At 34.5% G+C, this 19,156-nt stretch overlaps 1 protein-coding gene across 1 annotated transcript in view; it reads right to left on the bottom strand.

Annotated features, from left to right (window-relative positions):
* The window catches only part of NMNAT2 (nicotinamide nucleotide adenylyltransferase 2), a 200,547-nt gene extending 181,604 nt beyond the window's left edge, over positions 1-18,943 (bottom strand). The window contains exon 1 of the mRNA XM_051998808.1: positions 18,713-18,943. Within this exon, the coding sequence (XP_051854768.1) occupies positions 18,713-18,797 (85 nt within the window). The 5' untranslated portion in view covers positions 18,798-18,943. The remainder of the gene's footprint in view (positions 1-18,712) is intronic.
* Positions 18,944-19,156: the final 213 nt, after the last annotated feature.

The following is a 19,156-nucleotide window of genomic DNA, read 5'->3' as shown; positions in this document are numbered from 1 at the left end:
ACAGGCACCAGAGGTCAATGCCCACAATGGGTCAAAAAAGAACATCAAAGTTCAAAGAAAAGAATTAGTCAAGAACCAAGGAATATTCAGAGATAAAAAGCAAAAGAAAGGATAAGAAACAAGTATTCAGAACAAAGAGCTCAGCAATTAGGAAACTTGGAATTGAGAGAGTTTCTATCTTTAAGATCTTTCCTGTTGGGGAAACCAATCTTATGGCACATCCAGCCTAGGATCTTCAGGTGAAACCAGGTGAGTCCAATTGGTCAACTGGATGGAAGAATATGATAGTGAAAGATTTAAGTGAAACACTTAAAAAAGAAAAAACTTTTAAAAGCCTGTGACCCTCCTGTAGCAAAGTGATAAAGGACAATAATGTTACAATTGCATTAAGCAGACATGGAGAAGAAGGAGCAGTTAAGTTTTCTTTTTTTTATATACATGTTTTACATTTCGAAAGAGCTGTAACTACATGCCCCAAGTGAAAAGAAGCCTTTTCAACGATCCAATTTATTTTGGACAAACAAGATAACTCAGGTCCCCAAATAGCCTGAGGAATCCATTCTGTATTCTTGAAAGAATCGTAAATATTCATCTTCATTTGGGGGCAACTTTCCTTACATCTAAGCAACCAAATGAAAAATACTGCTCAGCTTACCCATGAGAACCAATTGGGCTATTTAGATACATTAGAATGTTTGCTCTAGATAAAGAAAATGAGACTCAGACAAGAAAAATAATTTGTCTTGGGTTATTGATAACTATACCATGCTGCCTAATTGAGCAAGAAACCCAACAGTTATCTGACTACATTGGACATTCAGTTGGTCAAGATGGCACAGGTAGTATCCATAGCTATTGGAACTAACTAGATAAAACATATACAGTTATCCCATCCACATTGTGACTTTTTCTCTCAAAGTTTCCATACATCAGGGATTGGCATAAGAAATTAAATAGGAATTTGGGGGGAATGTTGCAGAAAACACAGAACAACATGTAAAAACCAGCAGGTGACACAGAAAAAATTTAGAAACTCCAAAATACATAAAATATATAATTGGTATTTTATCTTTTAATACCATGATAATTCAGATTTCTCTGCTACAAAGAGAAGACCAAAAAATCTTATGCAGATTTTCCAGATCATGGAAACACTGTGCCCCAACCCCTATAAAATAGAAGAGATGACTGTATATGGGATAATTAGAAACATGAACAGGGGTTATAACTGATAGTCAGTAATAGGCTAATGTTTAGTATTAACCTGATGAGCTGGTACTCTAAATTAAAGCACTCAGAAATGTCTGAGTAAAGAGAGAATGCACTTTCAGCTCCTCATTATGATTTTTATCATGCATATTCCAATTTCAGAAACATTGAAGTATCTACTATATGTACTATTCATTAGAAAACATATTTTAAAAGAATATGACAGTCCCTTACCATCAAGAGTTTCCAATCTGGTACAGAAGATGAGATATATAATAACTATAATTCAGAATAGACCGTGATGAATGTAGAGGCTTTCTGAGTCTTCATTAACTTGGTGACTACACAATTCAAAATGCTGGACCTTAGTCTATTGTCAAAAATGAGTGTATGTATGTATATATATATATAGTCTATTGTCAAAAATTAGTATATATATATATATATATATATATATATATACATACATATATATACACACACACACACACATATGAATGATGGATGGACATAATGGAAAGAGATCTTTTTTTTGGAACTAGAGGATCTAGATTCCAATCCTGTTATAATCACTTACTATTTGTGATCATGGACAAGTTACCTATTTCCTCATTTGGAAAATAAAGGAATTAGATTAGATAAGCCCTGAAATCCCTTCTCGCTATAAATCATGAGATCAAGGTAGAGTAAATTCACAGAATTTATAGCTCTTTTTCTACTGCACAGGTTAGAGCTTTGTATTTAAACCTTATATTTACTTTCTAGAGAGAAAGTCATGCAGATCACGTTAGGATTTTTTAAAATATTCATTTAAAAAATAACATTCCACTTTTCTAATGTATTTCCAGCATATTATGAAAGCACTTCAGAAGCATTCCTTGAAAGAAATTTTGTTCTTGTTTTGATGTCATTTCCAGTTTGTCTAACTCTATGTGACCCCATCTAGAGTATCTTGGCAAAGATTTTGGAATGGTTTGTTATTTCCTATCTCTCTTATTTTACAGATGAGGAAACTGAGGTAAACTGAGTTAGGTGACGTGCTTAGGGTCACACAGTTAGCGTCTAAGGCCCTTCACTCTATTCATTGCTCGCCCAATCTAGCTGATCTAAGTTAGTGTCAATAATCCCAATATTGAGATGAAGAAACAGACCCAGAGACACCCAATGCATCCAATGCACAGAGACACCTTATCCACTAACAATTCAGTTCCTAAATTCTGAGTGGTATTATTAACATATCAGTGAACTAGAGAAGTAGTTGAAAACCCTGAGAAAAAATTGCTCATTGCTTTTCATCAATATTCTTTGTGGCATGTGAAAAATCATATGTTATCTACAAGCATGGATTCACTGGGGGGGAGAACAAGTAAATAATATTAAAATGATAGCAAACAAGATAGGTTCATTCTAAATGGTATAATCAGAGCTGTGATTTATATGCACAATATTTTATTGTCTTTTTTCTTAATTTAAATTTAAAATGGATGAAGTTTTTTGAATGAAAAAAAAGATCCAACTTGTGAGTTATTTTAAAGATTCAGTATTTCATGTGATGTACCAAACACTGCTAAATATTTAACAACACATAAATATTTTAAGAGAAACATGAATAGTTAGTGATGGAGTTTAATCTCAGTGATTATGGGAATGAGCACTCCACCTCTCTGTGGGTTAGGAGATAAAAGTTGGGAAGTGTTGGAGAGTACCACAGTGGAGAAACCCAATTCCCCAACCCCAGAGAGATATGATTTGGGTGGGGGAGAAAGGTTTAGGTGTACTAATAATTTAAGCGACACTGTGCACCACAGTTTTATTTCTAGAATGAAAATATACTCTATGATAACATTTAGCACTCTAGATGCTCCCAGCTAATATTGGAGCAAAAATTGGCCAGTAAAAGGAGATTCCTACCGGAGTCCTGACTTCTTGGGAAATATGACATGAAGAAAAGAAAGGAACATTCATTCATAGAATGACAGATGTAGAGGTGGGAGGGCTTTGGAGGTTAGCCATTTAGTTTACCTCCTTAACTATACAAATAAAGAAACTGAGGTTCAAAAAATTGTGACTTACTTAAGTTTTTCATGGAAAATAAGTGTCAGGATTTAAAATTAGCATCCAGGTTCCCAGCCATCAAATCTTGTGCTCTTTCCATTATTCTATCTACCTTCTGTCTACAAAATCAGTGAAGGATGAAGAAGATGAACGTGGATTTACTCACCAAATTCAAGACAGTCAAACAAGGGGGTGGCCTTCAAAACTTGAAAGAGCTAAAAAAAGGGACTAATATGCTGAATATCAATGAATAAATTTAAGGAATTTGTTAATCCCAATCTGTAATACAGTATAGTAAATAAAGATAACTGCTAAAACATTGGTTAATATCTTGAAGCAAGCTCTCCAATTGAATGTTTTTGAAAATTAACTTTATTTTTATTACCTATTTCTACTATTACTAAAATTATGTAACAAAGGATTTTTTTAAGAGCAATAAGAGAAAAAAGGATGAAAAAGAAGAGAAAAAATGTGCAAAACTGATCAATAGATTAAAAAAAACTGAAAATATGTGAAATGTTTCACACCAATGAACCTCTTATATTCATAAAAGTGTTGGGGGTATAGTTAGTTAGGAGAGAAAAGGTATTTCTCTTCTGTCGTCTTTAGAGCAAAACTTGTTCATTGCAATTTTACATTTATTTGTTATTTGTGGTTCTTGTTTCTGTCATTTACACTGTTACCACCATTGTATAAATTGTTTTCTTGGCTCTGCTTATTTCACTTATTTCACAGTTTATGAAAGTCTTTCCATGTTTTTTTGTTAGAGTCATTATTGCTTATGACTTATGTACATTCGTGTACAACAATTGATTTAGCTATTCCTCAATCGATGAGCATCTATTTTGTTTCTAGTTCTTTGCTGTCACACATACACACATGAAAAATGCTACTATAAACATCTTGATGTTTATAAGATGAGGACTTTCTTCTTGTCAATTATCTCTTTAATGTATATACATAGCAGTGGATCTCTATTTCAAAGGATTTGAATTTTTTAGCTACTTTTTTTACATAATTCCAAATTGCTATGCAAAATGGTTATACTAATTCACAACCATACTAATAATACATTATTTTTGCCCATTTTCTATAACCATTCCAACATTGACTATCCTCAATTTTTGTCATTTTTGTTTCCCAATTGATGTCAACTACATTCTTAACTTTCCATATTATGAAGGATAACCCTGCCATTCAAAAACCTTTTCTTAGAACTCCTGTCAAAGACAAGTTTTTGGACCAGATATAAACCTTGGATCTAAAAATATGATCATCTTTACATTCATATGTTCTCCAAACTGGAAAGTACATCCTTCCAATTGTTACCTTTCAGAATCATCTTTCTTGCAGATTCAGCTAAATGCCATCTCTTCAATGAAATCTTCCCTAATGACATCTTGAATTATTAGCACTCTCTCATTCCTCTTTTTCTTTATTATATTTATCTGTTCAAAATGTTCCCCCCATAAAATAGGCTCCTTGAATGCAGAAACTGTTTAATTTTTGTTGTTGTAAGCCCAATGTAATATAATGTTTGTTTAATTAAACTTAATTGAAATAGGGGAAAATGCTTAGGCAATATAACAGCAGAAAAAATAATTAGTTATAAAATCTCCCATTTTATAAATATATAAATGTCTTCCCATTTAATAATTTTTAATATGAATGTCCTTCCATTTTACTATAAACTAGCTATGTGACTTTAAGGGAGTCATTAACTTCTCTGAGCCTCAATTTCCTAATTTGTAAAATGAAGACAATAATTTTTGTGCTGTCTACTTCAAGTTGTTATATGAGGATCAAATAAAATATTAAATGTTAATGTGCTTTGCAAAATGAAAAAAAAAAGTGCTACAGAGATGGAAATAAGGATGACTATATGTGAAATCTGGACTGGGCAGACCAAAAAAAAGTCACTTTTAAAAAATTTGACACTAGCACACCCATGCATAGGCCCACACACATAATATCCAGTTTAGGATATTTCCAAATGTTTAGTTACTCTAAAGAATGGCCAATGAGTTTATCAGAAATATGAAAACAGGCTTAAAATATAATAAAAATAAGTCTGTTCTCATAATATTCCTTTTTGATGCTGGCTTCATAATAAAATTTTTAATTCTAGGGGAATTCAAAGTATGCTAGAGGGGAAGTGTAGCTTTAAAAAAGGAAGATAATATTCCACTCTTTGAAGGCTGGTGAAAATAGTTAAGGGCTAGAATACTTTTTTGAATCTATCTGCTATATTGCTCAGATGAATTTAAGCCAACTCATTGATAGTGACTAGAAACTCTCCAATTTTGGTGAACCTACTCCATCACTTATATTATATTTTCACATATCTGTATACATGTCCTATTATTCTTATTAGAAGAACTTGAGGGGAGAGGTCATGTCATCCATCTTTGCATTCCTCAGTATATACCACAACACTTTAGAGGCTACACACTCCCAGTACATATGTGATGAATGAATCTTAAAGGGGGAATATAATAAGCATTTATAGAGCACCTATTGTATACTATGTACTGCATTGTATTTTGTGAATGTTATCTCACTTGACCCTCACAACAATCACAGGAGGTATGTGCTATTACCACCTCCATTTTACAAGTGGGAAACTGAGGCAAACAGTTTAGGCGATTTGCCGAGGATCAGTTAGGAAATGTTTAAGTCTTGGTTCAAATTCAGGTCTTCCTGACTTTAGGACTAGTACTTTATTCACTGTGTCACCTAGTTGCTATCTAATGGATATCAAAGATATTCAAGTAATAAACCCAACTACTCGATAACAATGCATGAACATTCTATTGGCCAAGTCCAATTACAATAAAATCTGGGATTTAGTGACTTCTTTTATTGTACTAAATACTATTTGAAATTAGTGAGTCTTTGGAAATTTGTTTTCTTCAAGAATTTTTATTTCTTGCAAATTAAGACAACTCTGAGATACCACTACACACCTGTCAGATTGGCTAGAATGACAGGGAAAGATAATGGGGAATGTTGGAGGGGATGTGGGAAAACAGGGACACTGATACATTGTTGGTGGACTTGTGAATACATCCAGCCATTTTGGAGAGCAATCTAGAATTATGCCCCAAAGTTATCAAACTGTGCATACCCTTTGATCCAGCAGTGTTTCTACTGGGCTTATACCCCAAAGAGATACTAAAGAAGGGAAAGGAACCTGTATGTACCAAAATGTTTGTGGCAGCCCTGTTTATAGTGGCTAGAAGCTGGAAAATGAATGGATGCCCATCAATTGGAGAATGGTTGAGTAAATTGTGGTATATGAATGTTATGGAATATTATTGTTCTGTAAGGAGTGACCAGCAGGATGAATACAGAGAGGACTGGTGAGACTTACATGAACTGATGCTAAGTGAAATGAGCAGAACCAGGAGATCATTATATACCTCAACAACGATACTGTATGAGGATGTATTCTGATGGAAGTGGATCTCTTCGATAAAGAGAGTTAATTCAGTTTCAATTGATCAAAGATGGACAGAAGCAGCTACACCCAAAGAAAGAACACTGGGAAATGAATATAAACTGCTTGCATTTTTGTTTTTCTTCCCAGGTTATTTCTACCTTCTGAATCCAATTCTCCCTGTGCAACAAGAGAACTGTTCGGTTCTGCACACATATATTGTATCTAGGATATACTGTAACCTTTTCAACATGTAAAGGACTGCTTGCCATCTTGGGGAGGGGATGGAGGAAGAGAGGGGAAAAATCGGAACAGAAGTGAATGCAAGGGATAATGCTATAAAAAATTACCCTGGCATGGGTTCTATCAATAAAAAGTTATTAAAAATATATATAACTAACTAGCTCTTATAGGGGTGTTCCCTTTTTCCTGGGTAATTGTGAGGTCCCTAAGGAACTTGTTTTTCCAACTTTAATTATTAAAACCACTTTCTTTGCTATGTGCTCTCCCAAATCTATTTACCATTCCTGGTTCCTTCATTTTGTCTGTAATCTTTTCTCCTAATTAAGCCTACCTTTTGCTAAAAAAAAAAAAAAAAAAAAAAAAAAATATATATATATTTCCATGATATATTTATACTAAAATTTGATCTTCTTTCTTTTTGGTAATTTTGGCAAAAATTAATTCTTTAAACCAACAACAACAACACTAAAAGCACTGACTGAACTCAGGTATTTAACACTATCATCAAATTCTTATTGTGCACCTATCCAATGCAGGACAATGTTCTAGTGGCTGAAAGAGTTATAAATATTATAGTACTTAAATTTAAGTAGAGGTATATGAACATATGTATATATATATCTACATGTATCACATCTCACTCCTTATCCATACATAAATTTCTCTTTTATTTGTATTAGACATCCATAACACAGATTCTCCTAATCTCTGGTTACACCAACCTATAAAGCAATATAAAACATATTTTCATTTTGTCCTTGGCATTTCCCCTCCAAAATCAAAGAATATCATTAAAATAGGGAATTTTGCCCTCAAATGCTGACAGGTATTGCTCTTCAGTTCATCTCCATATGTTAAGGGACACATCAGTTCTCCAAGAGCCTCTACAGCTGTGGATCATAGCATTTGAAAGAGTTGCAGGGCAGGCTTTGCTGACACAGGTGTTGCAGACTGGGAATGAGATAAATTGGAGGTAGAGGCAAGAGAAAAGAGGTCAGACAATGCAACTGCCTCTCAGTCTCCTTGTATCATGCTCTCACAAGAGGAGATCCATTCTGGGTTGGATCTCCAGCAGCCACTGTCAGGTGACTCCCATGTATTTTAACAGGTCTCCTGCATTTTAACATCCACAAGCCAAATTGTTCATTTTTCCTGTTTGGTTTTATAGATTTGTGTAGAAATAGCACAGAATTAGTATACTTTAAAAAATACTTTTTTAAATTAAGAAACAATTCAGTGAGTTTGTAATCCTTTTGATTCTAATAGCTCCAAACAGAGGCTCAAGCATTAAGGATTTGGACAACTAAAATGAAATGTGAGAAGAAGGAAGAAAAGGGAGACAACCTATTTAGATCTCCATTGTCTTTGTTGTGATCTGTTACTTGATTTGGAAATTATTTTAGAAAGGAAAGGATTTTGCTCTTAACAATAATCTCGTAATGCTAACAACAACAACAACAAAAAGCTCATAAAATCAGTGGGATCAGGGGAACATGAAATTGAGAGAGGTTGTAAATTAGTCAGAATGGTTTCTATGAACAAAACAATTGGTGTATTGACTAAGTTTTTCAATTTTATATTCTGGCATCCTAAGGAGACATGGCTTTGGATTTGGAGCCTACTACCAATTATCATGCTTCACTTGTGCTATTTCCATCAGAGGAAATCTATCACAGCCAGAGGTTTGAGTACTCAAGTTATCCATTAAAGTTTAACGGCTGCTACCACGGTGAGGGGCAGCTACTAGAATTGCTTATGGGACTGTGTCAGCAGCATCATATTACTGAGATTCAAAATGTTCTTTGTAATCAACTTTAGGGATTCTTCTATATTTTTAACTAAAAAAGATAAAACCTTCCTCCTTTTTTTATTGCCCAATTTCCATAAAGTCAATGGATTTCCATACTTTTCTTGGACATGTAGCTCAGAACAATCCAACTGGATCCTGCTGAGAGTTTAATTACAATAATTCCCTTTCAAATGTTCTAACCTTCAAGAGTCTTCTTAGTTTAGGTAAAGCATTCCTTAGTATCCCTCCTTTTGTTAAAAAAAAAAAAATAGTGAATAGAGGAGAAATATGTATGGAGAATTGGAGAGCTGTTTAGCCACTAGAATCATGTGATACAAATAAGGGAAAGCAAATCATATCTGGATGGGTCAAATTGCTTCTGCATTCTGTAATCTAATTAAATTGTTCTGCAGATATAATCTTAACCTTAAGTATATTTTAAAAAACCAACAACAAAATGCTAATCCTCTGGCAAACATATTTTAAAAACAAGAAACTGAGAGGGGAGATTACCATCCAACTCAAAGAAAATTAGAACAGAAAAAGAAGTTAGATATCAGCTAATCCTTGGGTTCTTAACTTGGGAGCCATTAACTTATTTTTAAAAAATATGTCTAAAATTGCATTTCAGTATAATTGGTTTCCTTAATAATCCTATGCACTTCATTTGGTGCACTTAAAAACATTATTTAGAGAAAGGTTACATAGACTCCACAAAACTGTCAAAAGAGTCCATAACACAAAAAAGTTTGAGAATCTTCAATCTCATCCAAACACCTCATTTTAGAGAAGTGGTACTGAATTACGGAATATTGAAAGGATATAATTAAGGGGACAGAATGAATGATCAGGCTCAGTTCCTTCCAGGTTACTATTCTTTCTAATACATCTTTTTGTACTTTCATATTTAAAGAACATATTACATAGGCATTTTTGTCTTAAATTCTAAACCACAAAGGAAAATAAATTAAAAGCTCCTCTTTCTCTTTCACAAAAATCCTACTCATCTGCCTCATCATATTATGAAAGTGATACTAAGTTTTGAAGCCTGTTAGTAGAACATAAGTGTTCAAAGGTTCTGGTATGCTAGAAAAAAATTTTTTTAAATAGTTGGGCCATAGATCATGCCTGAGAACCCAATTGATCACATATAAAAAATTTCAACCAAACTAGGTTGCCCATTAAGTGATAAATTTTTGGCTACAGTAACTCATGAAATAAAAATATAAAATTACCTCCAGTCTTCCCATTCTGCCATGGTACTATAATGGTGGAAAAGGAGGCAGAGAATGCTAAGAATCTCACAACCTTTAGACAGTCTATAAACATTAACATAATCATTCATATTCAAAATGTTGGCCATTGGACAAGGATCTCAAAAGTCATAAATGGAATTTAATCACATCAATTTTTTTACATTCTAATTATAAAAGAAAACAGCAGATAGGAGAAAATTACAACTAAATTAGAGGATGCTTCATGGGTTCTCCAAAAAAGGGCAAATAAACAATATAGCAGAGTTTATTTTAGTATGTATTCAAAGGCATCAAGAAAGCCTCTTATGAGATTCTTGATTATCCCACCTTGCAATGTTCATTATGAACATAGGCAAAAAGGATCATTATAAAGATAAATGAAATTTATGCACCAAAATCTGTTTCACAGGAAGAGAGGATAGAACAATTCTGTGTAAGCTCTATATCTGTGAACCTATCACTATATGAAGACCTCTAACTTAAATCAATGTAACTTTAACATACACCATATGAAATAGCTTCATTCAGTGACTATCATGGAAAGCTAGATGTAGGGGAGGATGGCAGAAACCATGTTATAAAATATAGCTCAGGAAACAAAAGAGGCTAAAAGCTTATAGACAACACCATAATCTCATACTTCTTCAAGAAGAAAATCAGGAGGCATAGGACATAACTGCATAATATCACTTGTAAAAAAAATTGACACAGAAAATTACTGGTATACATATGTGTTATTTCCAGTTCTGCTAATCAAAACTAGATGATTGAGGTAAAGATGATAATATATGATCTATAATAAAAACAGCTTTAACCTGTACTATTTTAAGAAGCTAAAGATGTCCCTTCCAAAAGAAATGGATAAATGAGCAAATATTGACACATATTGTCAATATGATTGATATTGTCACCATTTTCTGTTATAAATTGCCAAAATTAAGAGGGAAAAAGCACCTAGAAATCACTTCATGTAGGAAGTATTAAAGGAAAGGGGATTGGATTTTAAATCAGAGGATCTGAATTCAAGTCTTGGCATTAATGTATCAATGAGATCTTGGACAAGTCATTCAGCTTCTCTTTATGTCATATCAGCTGCCCTCTTTGGATTTCACTCCATCATCATCATACCTCTCCATGCCTCCCTTCAAGGAAAGCTCATCACCAGGAAAATAATTATCACAGAGATTGCATCAGTTTTGTTACTTACAAGTCACAAAACCTCAGTTGCCTCTATTCCTCTGATTGGTGACCTAGAAAATGGAGGAAAAAATTTCTCCCAAAATCATCATTTAAAGTGTTTGAAGAAATCCAATTAACTTTTCATTTCTCACAAGGTATACTCCTTTATTCTGACTCCACCACCATCATGTCTTTCCCACCCCTTTTCAGTTTTTTTTTATTTGCTGTCTTCCTCTGATAAATTGTAAGCTCCTTGAGGGCAGTTCAAAGAGTTCCCTTAAGTTTTAGATTCATTTTTCTTATATCATATTGCATTGTATTGGGTCTCAGTATTCTCATCAATAAAATGGAGGTAAAACTGAATGTGCCCTAAGATCACTTTCAGTTCTAGTTCTTCATGATCCTTGATAAGTAAAGAACTATAGCAAATGCAATACTAGTTTAAAATGTACGTTCATTTGTGAAATTTTATAGTGAGAAGTGATGAAAATTATGAGCAATTATTGTCTAATATAAGAGTAAAAAGTAATGGAGGAGAAAATGAGTTTGCATAAAATCCATCATGAGACTCAACTAAGTCAGTTTACCACAAGAACATTAAGGAGAATTACAAAACATAATGAAAAAGAGATCCTGGATTCAAATCCAGACTCTGCTTCTTACTCACCCATGCAAACTTGAGCAAGCACTTAAATTCTATGGGTTTAATTTTTATCATCTATAAAATAAGGTAATTGAACAAGGTCTCTAATGTCCCTTCTAGAGATAAAATGTATACTCCTGCATCAACAGATGAAGAGATCTGCCAAAATTTCTCTAACATTCTTTATATTTTTCCCATCAGTAATAGTAGATATAATACATTTAGAACTGATCTTGAATATGCTAAGTGTAGAAATAGCATTAAAGAAAACAGAGAAAGCTCAGAACAGAGAAATACACAAAATGTCCACATTTGAGGAGATTCCTGAGGGGACTAAGGAATTAGTCCTTGTCGAGAGGTATTATACCAAGAGTTTGGAAGAAATCACTGGTGATATTATGCCCCCCTCAAAAAAAGACATCAAAAAAGCATCAATAACTAATCACAGACCCATTTTCTCATCTCTACCAAATCTTTAGAATGGTCTAAAGCAGTAGTAACAAACTCAAGTAGAAATGGCAGCTCCAAAACCTGATATAAGGATCTCTGTAAGCCTTAAAAACCACATATTAACATCATCTATGTTCTATTATATTTTTTATTTATTTTGTTAAATAATCCCCCAAATAATTTTACCTGTCTGTTGACACCTCTGATCTACATACATATCAAGGACATCTTTGATGAAGAAAGGCATTAGAAAGCATCAAGCAAGTTTTTGCAAATTATATTTTTTATTTATTCACTCTAAAAAAGTATTTGATTTGATAGAATAAAATACAACCTTTCAGGTGCTTCTTATACCTTATATGGGTGAAGCATACAAGATTCCCTGATAGATGTAACAGATTACTTTTTTAAAAATAAACTTCAGATTATCAATATGAAGTGAGGCATAAAACAGAAAGGCATATACTTTCTGAAGGTGAAAAACACTGTCAAGAAAAATGTGCAACATAAAATCCAAATGGAAGAGATATTATCTATAGAAATTCTTCCAATGTTCTTTTTTGCAGATCATATTATGTTGATAGCATCTAGCTCTGATGCATGGCAAAGCTTACTCAGTAGGCTTACAACTACTCAAGAGTCAGGTATAACAATCCAACAAGAAAAACCAAGTAGTTTAAAAAATGTCTATTGCTCAGATTATGATATGCAATAAAATAGTCCACAGGGCTGATCCATTAGTACTTATATCTCAAGCAGACACTGAAAATGAATAATATATTAGTCTCTAGATTGAATAAAAGGAAGAGAGCAGGATGGATAGCGCTTGGTTAATTGTCAAAGTTTTCCCCTAAAACAAAAATCTGTGAGGTGTTTTTTTTAAAGCAATATTCTTTTGATATTCTGGGACCTCAGATCTATGTTGGATGTGGAAGTATGGAAGATATATGGGAAGACATGGACAAAAGTCACATAAGATAAAAAGGAGTGACCTATATTCATGGAGAGAATACCCACATTAATGAATTTCCAGATCCTTTAATGATGTGATGCTAAACTCAAATAAAAATGAATCTCTGCAGATTTCATATTTACTTAGAAAACAAAAAAAATTAACATTAACTATGTTGTATTGTATTTTTATTTAATAAGTTACATATTTTCAAGTACATTTTAATCTGATTCAGGCTGTTAGTTTGAGGGACTGCCAGTTTGACACTTCTGCTTTAAAGTACTGAAGAATTGCCTTTGTTAATTATAAAATAAATACATTCCAAGTAGAGAGGATCTTCCTTCCCCAAATTTTTCAATATTTTGAGATACAGGTGAGGTTAAAAGTTAGGCATCCAGGTGCCTGCTTAGCATCTATGCCTGCCTATTACTTCCATGTTTTTGAATAAATGAAATCATCTACATATCTTATCATAAAGGGTTGTTATTAGTATCAAATAAGATAACGAATGCAAAAGTTTGTTGTTAAAGCATGTAAGAAGTTATTATCACTTGGGATTTCTTTTTCTCCTTAGGATCTGTTATATTGAAATAAACACACAAAACAGAAGAAGATGTTTTCCTCCTTCTGGAATTTATATGCACACACAAGCATATAGATGTAGATGAACTCTTCAAACTTCTCTAATCATAAATTTTATTACTTCACTGTGTGACTTAAGCAATCTCCCAAAGTCTCTAGTTCCTTTCATTGTTTTTCATGAGAAATAGTATATTTTTCCGTCTATTCAAAACAACTAATTCAACTTTTTTCTCCTCAAAATTAAAAATGTTTTGAATTTGTTGGGATAGAGGAAGACACTAAATGTGTAGTTAGTAATTTGGTTATTACTAAAGCATCCAAAATGTTTCAACTGGACTAAATCCTCTATCTCCACCATTTACCCCACAGTCAATTAATCCCACTTCTCTTTGTCCTCCCCAACTCTTGTTCTTCCTACCCACTCTACTCCAAAAGATTCTCCTAGGCTTGCAACTTCATTTAAGATTTGGAATTGGTTGGCAGGTATAGCAGTCCAAATACAAAAAGAATGTTGGCTTATATCAATATAGTATTTTTACTATGAAAGTTGCTTATACCAATACAATACTTTTACTAACCATTAAGTACTTCAATTTCAGGGTTCATAAGTGTTGGAGTTGATTTGAGACTGAGCTAACACAGAAATGATCATGAAATTCTACATTCTCAGTACACTGAAGGTTCATTCTACAAGCTTATACCATTGTGATTGAAATATTCTTGGTATTATGTGTATATGGATATCGAATAATATTTGGCATTTTCTTCCTGCTTTTTGAATGAGTAGCACTGTGTAGCTATAGCTCCCATGGCACTAATTCCCAACTCTGCTTCTTTGTCAAAACAAACAAAAAATCAACAACCTCCAAACAAACAGATACAAAAATATCAATATTTTTTCTTAACATTGAAAGAACAACCTATAAAGATCCTTCTAAATCCCTTGAAAAATGTAAAGAATGATTTAAGTGCTAAACAGAAATTGAAAATGACATAACCTAAAATAATCTATTTCTGAATGCTATTTCTTCTACAAGAAAGTAAGCTGGAAATAAAAACAAGAACAATGCAATGAAAGTAAGCTGGAAATAAAAACAAGAACAATGCAATGAAAATAACTTCATTTAAAAACATTAATTTATTCAATAAATATTTATTAACTTCCTACCATGTGTTAAACACTAATCCTTTGGATGGGGAGAGACTTTGTTTTGTTTAGTTATAAGCTTCCTGCAACTTTGTTGGGAGAGTATCTTACTACTCTTCTTATTATTGTGATTTTATAAAATGAAATTTTAAATGAACTTTAGGTGATAAAATAGAAGACAAAGAGCTTCATTAAGCAAACACTAGTTTCTCTAGGAATGGGAAATTCATTTTAAATAATCTTATTTAATTGATGTACCTTGTCATTTTATTCTGTTAAGGATAAATCCAAATGAAGGAGAGAACAAGCAAAATGACTGTAGAATCATGTGTTTTCAAGGTCAATCAATAATTACACTGCCATTGGATTTAACAAAATAGAATTCTATTCTATTCTTAAATGTTTTTCCCAGATCTCACAACCTTCTTTATATTAATTTAAAATACATGTTATTTTCTTTGCTTATATATATTTGTCCTGCTTCTTTTGCTACATAGCACATTCTTTGATATCATTGCAGTTACTGTCTTATCTTTTTCAAGTATCATTTTAAAGCACCTAAAAGAGGATCCTAACGTACACCAACTATTGCTAACATCTTCCATTGACAACCATGTCCAATACTTTTCATTCAAACTTCCCTTCACAAGTTCTTTGTAACTAACTAGATCCAACTATACACTACAAGTCCTCTTTACTGTCCTCTCTGGAGGTGAACAGCTGTTCATTGTCCCCTATGCAAAAGTCCTTCATCTCTGCAACCTGATCCTCTGGCCAGTGTGCTGCAGGCCCATAACAGAATCCTTGGTTTTTTATCTTGGATTTGGCATATAGTCATCCAGAGAAGAAGTCAGAGCAAGCTATCCAGGGTGCTCTCTGTCCCTGAAAGGAGAAACCTTCTGTCTTATTAAGGATTTCTGACACTGATAAATTCTAAAAGCCAAGAGAATAGAATGAAGTTCATCAATATAGAATGGTTGAACGAGATGAGCAAAACTGGGAAAGAGTTAAAGAATATACCAAGAAAAAAGTGAAAGAAGGAAAATTCACTAAAATCTACTTGTAAAATCTGATATAGCCACATTTATGAACATATGCTGTAAATTCATATACATGCATGCATGTGTATAAATAATACACACATCACTTTATGTACATATATGTTTCATTACTTCAGCAGATATGTAGTTTCATTAATGTGGATATTCTCTTCATCAGTATATCCTTTGTGTTTCATATCTATGTTCTCTCAAAGTTTGTTCTCTCTCTCTTTCCCCCACAAACACACGTACACACACGTACACACACACACACACACACACACACACACACACACTCATGCAGATATAATTTAGTCTAAGAACTCTAAGGACTTAAAATGGTCATCTATAAATGGATCTCACAGCAATTTTGTAATCTAAGTTTACTCTCATTTTAAAGATACTGCAATTCATAATTAAAGACTAATACTGGGACATTGTTCATGACCAGATCAGTTTATAGAATTGAGGTATCTGATGCATCTCAAAGGTAACCTTAGTGTGTCTTTTTTTTTTTTAATTTTGGTCATGAGTATTCTTATACTCCTTGATCAACTTTTGCTGGAGTAGTTTAAAACAAAGATAATAGTAAGGGTACATAGTCATTATAAAGTGTAGTGCTTATAATATATGTTCTGAATTTGTAGAGTAAACTCATAGAGGGTTAAATAATTATTCAGAGTCATCACAGATATTTTGAGCCTACCTAACCCTTAAATAAGACAAAAATCACTTTCCTGCAAATATTCTTTAATACATTTGTCACATTTTCTAAATAAAAACAAACCAAAAAAAAACAACCATAAGATTGCCAAATGTAGCTGTTGAAGAATAGCATAAATACTACCTACAATTTGAACCTAAAAAAGACATTTTCTTGACAGGAAGTGGCAAGACAAGAGGAAATAAGGACTGGTAGTTCTCTTGTACTTATCTCCCTTTTACCTCTCCACTTACACTGTTTGCTCATACATAACTCTTCATACTTGCATCAAAGCCTGTTGCTGAAGTCTTTTGTTTCTTGGGTATTTTTACAATTGCTTCCTAATAATAATAAGGCACTTAAAATGAGAGAATCTATAAGGAATTCAAGCTTGTATAATGTACCGGGCAATGAATGTCTTTTCTTATTCTCTGTGCTGCTGAAACTGGCTTTGAATTTTTTTCATTGAACCTTTCCTAATCCATTCTGTGCAGCTTCTGTTTTAAATTAATACTGTTGGTCTGAATCAGCCCTTTGTTTTTCCACAAAAACAGTTATTTTCATATTCCAGGTCTTTCCTGCTATCATATGGAGCTTTGTAAAAGATCCTTAAAGACACACACATACATACACACGATCGTGTTCTAACATTAAACTGCTCCCCACCCGATCTCTGTGGTGAGCACGTGTGTATGGACCCGATATTGCGTCTCTACCAGCGTTTCAGCACCCAAGCCTCTGGATAGCGACTATTCTTCTAGCGGTCCAGGTCAATGGGCCTCAGACACAAATCTTTCACCGTCCGTTCTTTTTAAACCCTCTTCCGGTCTCCGGCATTCCCGGGAGAACAGTAGTCACTTAACTACTTCTGTTCTCGACTTCTCAGTGCTGGATCACTACGACAAACCCTTAGGGCCTAAAACACTATATTTCTGTGGTCCGCGCAGATCCTCTAAGAGTCTAGAGAAATCTCCCGTCTACAGATAGCGAATCGAGACCTCTACCGACACAAATCTCCTTCTCACTAACACCAGACCCAAACAAACAGCCATGGATCATTTCTCTCTCTCTCTCTCTCTCTCTCTCTCTCTCTCTCTCTCTCTCTCTCTCTCTCTTTCTCTCCCCTTTTTCCCATCCATCCCCTCAACCTTTTAAGTAAAAATAAACAACATTAAAAAAAAAAAAACAACAACTCCAAACCATTCCTTAGATCCCCATTTCACTGACGCAACTATCTCCACTGATCCCATTAACACCCGCTCCCGAGGAGCTGTCCACTACCGACAATCCTACCCCTCCCATTCCAATGCAGCTGGTACCAGAATCCAAACCCGGATCAGTGAAGGACTCACCATCTCTCACCTCCCACCTCCAATAATCTCAAACAAGTCAGCTGTTATGTAGACACCCCAGTTTTCTCTTTCCATTAGTTTGGCTCCCGCTTTTTACCAACCTCTAAATCAATTGATTCAATTGATGTTCCTATCTCGATAACCTGAACAGCTGCCAATGTGTGTGCGTGTGCGTGTGTGTGTCCATTCGTCCCTGGTGCAAATACATTATTTAACTCCACTCTCTCCGTACATCCTGAACAAATATCCTCCCCATTCCACTGCCCCACAACCGTTTCCTTCTCTCGGTCCCACGCCTACGCCATCTGGGTTCCCAGAACCAAGTAGTCAAACCAACTTGCCATGGATCCATTCCACCTGAATTTGCGAGTCCAGAACTAACCATCTTTTCCTCAACCTGACTTCTCCCATCCCCCGCCACCCACTCGTTTACACTGAGCTCAGACCAAGCAGATGCTGTTCAAGCCTGTGAAAGGCGTCCTTCGTATCCATTCATGTGGCCTGAAATACATAAATGTGGCTTTCTCCCGAGAAGCAGGCAGCCGTGGCGCCCACCCTAATGGAATACACGCCTGCAGATTCAATCACATTGGAAAACACAGGTATGGAGAGGAGAGGAAACCGTTCGGGGAGGGGGTGGGGGGGTCAGGTGGGGGTGGGCAAGAAGACTCACCGAACATCTGAATGTGCCCCTTAGTGATGGGATTGAAACTACCACAAGCCAAAAGGATAACGTGGGTCTTGGTGGTTTCGGTCATGATGCTGTTGGGTCTCTCGCACTGGCTTTTGTGTCTCGGTGTGTCTGCAGAGGGAGAAAGGAAGGCGAGGCTCAGGCTGTGGATGCCGTGGACTCCAAGGAGCTGCTCCAGACGCAAACCGCGTCATCCCTCTCCTCCCCTTAACGCTTACTGCACCGGGAAGATCAGAAGTTGAACTGATACCCCTTTTCCTTCCCCTGTCTCTCCCCTTCCTGCCTGCTTTCTCTCTCTTGTTTTTTCTTTAATGATTCTTCTAGTAAACACGAAGTAAGGCAGGAAGCCTATGAACATTAAATGTTAAGATGTGGACCTTATTTCCTATTTGCATCTGTTTGATTTTACTCCCAACCCCCAAATTG

Source organism: Antechinus flavipes, chromosome 4 (assembly GCF_016432865.1).
Source record: "Antechinus flavipes isolate AdamAnt ecotype Samford, QLD, Australia chromosome 4, AdamAnt_v2, whole genome shotgun sequence".
Classification (NCBI taxonomy): domain Eukaryota; kingdom Metazoa; phylum Chordata; class Mammalia; order Dasyuromorphia; family Dasyuridae; genus Antechinus; species Antechinus flavipes.
This window is presented reverse-complemented; position numbering and strand designations above follow the sequence as displayed.